The sequence below is a fragment of the Sceloporus undulatus genome, chromosome 1 (genome assembly GCF_019175285.1).
Source record: "Sceloporus undulatus isolate JIND9_A2432 ecotype Alabama chromosome 1, SceUnd_v1.1, whole genome shotgun sequence".
Lineage (NCBI taxonomy): Eukaryota > Metazoa > Chordata > Lepidosauria > Squamata > Phrynosomatidae > Sceloporus > Sceloporus undulatus.
In genome coordinates this window covers 324,719,660-324,728,030 of record NC_056522.1, presented here as the reverse complement: position 1 = coordinate 324,728,030, position 8,371 = coordinate 324,719,660, and the positions used below count along the sequence as shown (strand labels likewise).

Here is an 8,371-nt window from a genome sequence, read left to right as displayed (position 1 = left end):
TATTATTATTATTATTATTATTATTATTATTATTATTATTATTATTATTATTATTATTATTATTATTGTAAATGCTATTTCCTAACTACATTTGAAGGTGTGGGACGCTCCCTTGTTGGTGGTCTTCAGACAAAGTTGGGATGGCCTCCTGTCAAGGATGCTTTAGGTGTTAAGTTCTGCATTGGCAAGGAATTGATCTAAGGAATCTTTGGGGTATCTTCCAACACTATGATTGTACAACTTGAATAAAATATAGAAAGCAATGGTGAAAGCACTTCAGATAAAGACTTGGAACACATATGAAAAGGCTTATGTCACCCCATAGTTCCTGTCATCTATAACCACTGAATCTGCTGCCTGGACCTGATTGAATTTGGAATTCAACAATTCTCATAATTTCAATTCCTTTAAAAATATTCTTTAAAAAGTCTGTTTCCTTTTTTAAATAATATTTTTATTCATTTTGTTGTCGGTTGTCCTGAGTTCCATTTTGTGGGGAAAGGCAGGGTATAAAACAAAATCAACAATAGTTGGAGTTGTTGTGCTCCCTTCTCCTGCTTTACAAAACACTGAAAACATGTAAAGTTCCTGGACAAAACCATGCAGGTAAGCATCTACTTGTGTGATATACATTTTCCTCTCTCTCCTCCCCACACATCCCAAGTCTATCTGCATGGTCCCTCAATCCTCCAGAGCAGATAGGGAGGTTAGAGGGGAATGCAGGAAGAGAAGAAATCAGTTCTGCTAAAACATTTGTTTAGCTGGCAGTAACACACATATATAACAAAATGAGTCAAACCATCAGGAATAGTTGTGTCATAAAAATCAGCATTATCTGGGGGATTCTGGGAATTGTATTCTAAAAGCAAAGCTCTGAATATAGTCCTGCCTCAAACTGCTTACTCTTGACCTCCCTGCAGTTTTAAATTATCTATGTCTGTTTATGTGACTCCAAGCTGCCTATTGACTTACAGAGACCCCATGAATTTTATAGGGTTTTCTTAGACAAGGAATACTCAGAAGTGTTTTTGCCAATTTGTCCCTCTGAAATATAGCTTACAACTAGGGTTGCCATTTCACGGTGGTGGGCAGGACTTTTCCGCCTCCTGGGGGGCGTGCCCGATCCCGCCCCGCCCTCCCCCCATTCCCGGGTGGCTGCTCGACTCAGGGCCCCCAGGGCTGCTGCCTCCCTTTGCTACAGTGCTGAGCAGCAGGCTGGAGCAGCAGCAGCGACTGGAGCTAGCAGGGGGCGGGATCTGCTGCTCTGCCCTGCCCCTCTGCTTCCTTATTTGGCATGCTCCAACGTCCAAGGGGGCTTTACAGGCAAATTGCTTTCCTTCCCCTCTTTCTCTTTCCCCTCCTTCTCTTCTTATTCCGTTTTTTTCTTCTCCTCCTCTTCCCCTCCTCTTCCTCCTCTCCTTTTTCTTCCTTTCTTCCCCCTCCTCATCTTCTTTTTCTCTTTGTTCCTATTCTTCTTCTTTCTCCTCCTTTTCTTTCTCCTTCCCCTTTTTTTCCTCCTCTGCTGTTGCTGTTGTTATTGTTGTTGTTGTGTGCCCAACTCCTTTCTGACTTATGGCAACCCCGCCTCTAGCCACCTTATTTACCCCCCTCTCTCTAAGCCTCCCTCCTCTTCTTCTCAGGGGTCCAGGGCTTCTCAAGGCTTTGCCCCCATTACAAAAGAAGGGATCTGACCCATAAATCCCCCCTAAGTTGAGACATACCTGGGGAAAAAGAGGGAGTGAGGGGTTTTGGGGGAGGTTGGAGGAGGCAAGGAGAAGGAAGAAGGGGGGAATTGCTAAGAAGGCTTGGGAGTGGGAAATGTAGTTTGCAGTGGCAAAAGGGGGTGCCTGTGGTCTTTCAAATCCTATGCCTGCTTGGGAGTGTGACTTGTAGTTTGCAGTGGCAAAAGGGGGTGCCTGTGGTCTTTCAAATCCTGCTTGGAAGTGGGACATGTAGTTGTAGAATTGGGCAGGGGGGGTATTTGGCCAGAAAGAGAAGTACATTTCTGCCATTTGTCTAGGAATAATGCCAAAATGTCCTCCATTTTGAGCAGCCGAAGAAACATGCATTTATATTAACATTTTAAAAAAATTATCAAATTTTTATGTGTCCTCCATTTTTTAAAAATGTGTCCTACATTTGAAAATGTGGCTCTACATTTGTCCCGGTTTGGAGGTCCTGACTTATGGCAACCCTGCTTACAACACCCGATATTCATTGCTAACTAGGGCTGACCCTGCTTTGTTTCCAAGATCAAACAACATCTGGTGCCTTTAGGTTAGGTTGTTGTTGTTGTTGTTGTTGTTGTTGTTGTGTGCTCTCAAGTCCTTTCTGATTTACAGCCAATCTATCATGGGGGTTTGTTGGCAACACTTGTTCAGGGGAGGTTTGCCATTGCCTTCCCCTGAGGCTTAGAGCATTTGACTTGCAAGGTCACCATGGGTTTCTTGGCCAAGTAGGGAATTAAAATCTGGTCTCCACAGTCATAGTCCCAACACTCAAACCATCATGATGGTATTACATAGTACTAAATTAGTACTAAATCAAGCCTATTGTTCTATCTAGCCTCCTAGACAATAGGTCTTTTAACGTGTCAGGCAGTTTTTCCCTACTCCTGGAATATACTGTAAGATCTCTGGAGCTGGAGCTTGAACTTATCCATACTAAACTTGCTCCATAGCAGTATGGACCTTATCCATACTAAGCACTTGTTCCATAGCAGTATGGACCTTATCCATACTAAGCACGTGCTCGTCCACTCCTCTGTTTTTTCCACTCTGACTCTTCCCTTGCTGAGACAGTTATATTAAAACCATCATACAATATATTCTGACTTTTATAATAGTTGATGACACTGTGCATCCCAGAAGAATAGCAAAGATATTTTATTAATAGCTATAGTAATTCAAATGTTTTCTTGTGGTTTATCTTCCAGCAACATGACATTCTCTCCCAAACTGCTTTCCAAAATACTCATATGCTAATATTTACATGGCATAGTCTTGCTTGAAAAGAAGGTATAAAATTTGATCCATACTATGTAATTTTGTTTCTCCTTTCAGAATAAGAATTTACTCTTTGAGAAAATGAAGGGTGGACCGAAACGAAATAAAAGGGTAATTTTCAGAACACAACTTGTTCTCATTTTAGTACTTTAGTCTAGGTTCAGACAACAATGCAAAGTCAAATCATATTGCTGAAATAAGATAGATGTACTATTTGCAAATGTTATATTTGGCCATAGGCCTTGCTTCACCAGCATTTCTGCAATAAGCAGTACCTTTTCTATAGATGTTTCTTTCATCTGAGCCAGTTTTTCCTAATATACTATTTGCCAAATCATGGCACTTGGTTTTCAATTAAAACTAGAAATACACTTGACCTTTGCCCCCTTTAAAGGCTTTAAAGACCATAGAAGAATAATAAGTACCCATCCTAAAAGTAATCCTTCCTCTGGATATCTCTCTCTTTTATTTTTTGGGGTGTGTCTCCTTAAAGGACATGTAATCCATCTGCCTATCTGGATCAGGCACAATTAAATGATTCAGACACAACAAATGCAAGTTGTAGCTGAACTGCTTGATCCAGTTGTTGTGGCTAACAGAGTAGATTGTGCTGAAATACAGCAGACTATTTTTTAGTTGTTCTGGAATGTTTTAATATATATCATACTAAGTTCTCTCATAACATGCCACTGTGGGAATCAACTTAGAAAGCAGATAGCAAATATGTAATATGTGATAACCATTTGATTATATTAACTTGCATTCAGTTAATGTTAAAGGTATTAACAAAGACTGTTTTGATTGTTGAAGAATTTTTCATGCACATAAAAGTATAATGAATGCAGTGGGCCATATCCACTGGGGTTAGGGGCACAGGATCCCTGTGGAAGTGGAAAATCCACAATCTTTAAAAAACTTTTTTTTTTTAACCTGAGAGAACACATCTCTCCAGCACAGCTATACTCCACTGAAGGTTGACCGTAGAATTTCTCTGGAGGAACTACAAATGCCTAGAGAAGTGTCCTTTCTAGGAATCTCTACGCCCTCCAATGAAACTTCTGGTGGATACTGACCACAGGGTTGTGCTGGAGGACCTAGAAATTCCTACAGAGAACATATCAAATCTGTTAACAATGAAATCTGAGAAAGTCAAAGCTGCAAATGTTGAGGGCCAACTGTAAATTTGTATCAGATACAGTTAATATGTACTTATCAGAATTCTCTGGCATCTGTATCTCTAGAAGTTATTAAGCCACATTCAGACTACTAACTTCATTTGCCAGCTTTGTGCTCGTGCAATTGCAGAGATAAAAGCTATTGGCCTGAAATAGATGGGCATACAGGGGTGGCTTCCAGCTGCTCCAGGGGCATGGCATTTAGATGGCACATGCCCTCAGAGCATCTGGAAGCCACCCTGGAGTTGCTTAAGGCAGCCCAAAACCAGCCCCAAAAGGCAGGAGGTGCCTTTGGGGCCGCAGCATGTCTTCACCATGGCCCCGGGGCAATCAGGCCAGCAGCAGCTTCTGGCTGCTGCTGGAAGCCCATCTACCTCACCCCATTGCTTCCTAGTTAGCATATTAGCAATAGGATCATCAGGACCATTTCTTTCCCTATTTACATGTGTTAATGCACAGAAATAGGTGTTCTTGGTGACCAAAGAGCTGCCTATCACTCAAAAGTCACTCTTCTGTATCTAGTGCCAATTTCTTCTTCTCTCATTTCTGTCTCAGAAAAGTAATCAGATTGGTTCAAGCCCACCCAACGAACGAGCATATATCCTCATTTTTCAGAACAGAGATTAAGGGAGAACATTTCAGGCTGTCATCTTTAATATATCCACTCAAGGGTATATACCAAATACAACTGAACACCATAGGACATTTTTCTGTATTCTGTCCCATTCTAAATCATTTAATTTTTATATGTGTGTGTGTGTCTCTCTCTCTCTATATATATATATTTCAGAGTACAAATCCGTATCTCCAAGGACAAAGACTGGACAATGTTGTGGCTAAGAAATCTGTTCCACATTTTTCGGATGAAGAAAAAGAGAGTGAAGAAACTAAATAAGGTCTCATGGAAACCCCTAATCTTGCTTATATATAATCATTGATTAAAATCCTTATAGTGGCTGCATGTTTGTTACATATATCATTATTGCTTGAAAGCACCTAGATTTATAACATTTGTTCTCCCCGATACATTAAAACCCAATTCTGCTTTTTGTTAAGTTATGGGAGTAGAATTTTCTTGCTTTGAATGTGGAAAAAGCTTTTAAAAAATAATAATGTTAATGTTCAGTGGAATTTAAATGGCTTTAAGAAACAAGTTTGTAAACAGGACAACATTTATATATATTCATACAATATGATGTTTGCCCTTTGCAATTATTTTACCAAGTTACCTTCGTAAATACTAGCCTAATTCACGCGTTTTCCCCATATGTGCTGTTTCTTACAATAAATACTAAAAGCAGACTTCAGCATTTGCATGGAAATATACACGTTTCAGAATATTTTTGCAAAAACACTCTTGCTTACTGTAGGCAAATTATAAAGTTTGTTTTCAATGTGAGATATTCAGTTAAATATTATGCTTTTATTGTCTTGGAAAGGACACCTGACATACGTCCTGCTGAATCTCTTACATACAGAAAGGCAGAAAGGTGTGCTAGCAACATATTCGTCCACGAAGAAGCACTATTCAGTACAGAAGGGGCCACACTTTGTCTGAGGTTTAATTAACAGTAAACTTGACCTAATTATAAATAGTACAAATCCTCTTCATTTTCTCATGTAACCCCACCAAATTAGCCTTTGATTGTCAGGTGTTGATTTTCACCTGTCTCTAGCTTAAAATGGTTGATGTTGGTATTACTATCCCCTCCACACCCTGACTGTTAAATCGTTGAAAATAAGAAAAACAAAACGGTGGCCAGACAGAACAGAAGAGAGGAGAAACTGGGCTATATTTAAGTGAAACACAGGTTGTAAATTGGAATGAAATATATGCCATAGTTCTGAAAACAGTAAAGACTAGCAGCAGCCTCTTATAGAGATCTACTCAGAAATAAGTTACACTGAGCTCGCCAAGGCTTACTCTTAGGTAAGTAGCTACAGGATTGCTGCCTAGGAATATAAGAAAACTTCTTATAGACCAATATCAATCTATTTCAGTTTCTTGTATTGCAAAGTGGCTAGATCCCTCCAAGGATTGCCTCTGAACATGTGGTTGCACTTCACCATTATATCCAGTAACCATTGACAGACATGGCTCACCCCTTTCCAAGGCAATGGCCAAATAAGATCTTGTGGTAGCAAATTACTCTTTCTTTTCTCACTGTCCAGACTTCACACCTTCTCCATTTCCATGTCTTATAATACAATTTGTAATATAGGAAATGGAGAAAATATACTCATCTGTATCATGAATAATTTTATAAATATCTTTTTATGTTTCCTCTTAGTATTTTTTCACCCCGCACTCCAACTACAGAGCCCCACATGAAGGCCTTGGGGGTGGGGGAGAGAAATATAGGGGAGGGGACATGAACCATCCTCAGTAAGTTTTCAGGAAAAAAACAACCGTAGCAATGAGTAAAAATATGATACCGATCCCTGGGATATGGAGGAAGGGGAATATGCCAGTCCCCCACATCAACCATCTTAGAAAGCACTGTTATAGGGAACACTTGTTTCTGAAATCAATGATCCTGTGAGTCTGCAACCTGAGCCAAAAGCCTAACTTGGGCGGTGTACAGACCACCCGAAAAGGGCGGCCTGCTGCCACCTCCATTTCCGCCGGCGGGAAGCCTCAGCCTCAGCCTCCTGGTGGCAGAAAAAGAAGCCACAAAAGCGGCTTCTTTTTGCAGCGCGCAAGTGGTGCCACAGTGCACCATTAGCGCACTCGCAATGTCACCTGGGAGCCGTGACGTGCGGACACTAGGCATCTGTTACGTCAAAATGGCGGCGCCCATGTGAACAGGGCACCACCATTTTATATGTACTCTGTACATACTAAGGTTGCGGGTATCTAAAAAAGATGCCCCCAGGCAACCCTAGTACATACGGAGTACGTACTTGGGTGCCCATCTGTACAGGGCCTTGGATTCCTGAACAGTATGAACCCCCCCACCATTACCTGTAACAAATTACTGCTAACTTCTCCACTTCATCCAGACACACTGTTAGTATACGCTGTGTACCCCACACTGTATTTGAGGTCTCCATATTATCATATTTTCATGTCTGAGATCATGATAACCTTTGAAAAGCAGGTGAAGTTCTCATGAAGGAGGAAGGAAGACCTGAGGACATGTTTACAATCGAGGTAATGCTACAGTCAAAGCTAAATGGGTGTGCTCACTACTTTCTCACCCCAAATCTTTTTGCATTTCATCTTGTAGCAAGAGACAAAGGAGGTTGCTTTGCACCAAAGCAGTAAACCAGCTCTTTTTTTATATCGCTTGCCCTGTTTCCCACTATCTTCCCTGTCCATCCACCCAGAAGTTGTCCTCATCCTATCACTGTTTTGTTACCCTAAAGTTAGTCATCAACCAGTCTAGAATCCCACTGTTAATTCCTGAGAAATCCATCAGGTCTTGTTACCTTGTGAGAGATTATCAAACATACTCCCAGAGGCTGGTTATTAGGTATAAATATTAGTTCTCAAACCTAGCCTCTTTACACACAGTTGGCCCCAGTCTGTGCTCTGTGTGCATTGAGAGATTCTTCCACACACTGTGCCACCCTCAGACCCCAGTTTGAGCCACTCAGGCTTTTTGTGGTCTACTCTTCGGACAAGTAATTATCGCATTCCTGACCCTTCAAACTCACTATCCAATTTCCATATTTCCATTTCAGTTAGGTCTGAATGCTGTGCCTGTTTAAGTTGCTATCATAAGTGTGATTGAACTCTGTATATTTCTAAATAAAACCCTAATTTACCCAGACTTGGAGTCCTCAGTGAGTACTGATATATACTGGTGCTAATGGTCCTAAAGTTACCCAACCTCTTGCAAAGGTTATGTTAATTCTCCCAACATTTAAAGGGAAACTGACAGTTGATGCTCAGTAGCAATATAGCAATATCAAGTACATTTCGATACTACAGTACTTATCAGTGCACTCAAGCACTCCCTAAGCAGTTTACAAAGTGTAAGCTAATTGCCCCCATAATCTGGGTACTCTTTTTAGCAACTTCAGAAGGATGCAAGCCTGAGTTGAGCCTGAGCCCCAGCTGGTACTGAACTCGCAACCTTAGGGTTTGTGAGTGACTGGCTGCAGTACAGGCATTTAACCACTGCGCCACCAGTCCCCCTTTTCTTTGGGTAACAACACACATACCTGTAGTGTGACCAGTTTGGA

The 8,371-nt window shown here is 41.0% G+C and overlaps 1 protein-coding gene across 1 annotated transcript in view; it reads left to right on the top strand.

Moving 5' to 3' along the window:
• LOC121917214 (neuroendocrine protein 7B2-like) overlaps window positions 1–7,956 on the top strand; it is a 62,326-nt gene extending 54,370 nt beyond the window's left edge. Inside the window, exons 5-6 of the mRNA XM_042442986.1 lie at window positions 3,063–3,116; window positions 4,971–7,956. Of these exons, the coding sequence (XP_042298920.1) occupies window positions 3,063–3,116; window positions 4,971–5,075 (159 nt within the window). The 3' untranslated portion in view covers window positions 5,076–7,956. The remainder of the gene's footprint in view (window positions 1–3,062; window positions 3,117–4,970) is intronic.
• Window positions 7,957–8,371: the final 415 nt, after the last annotated feature.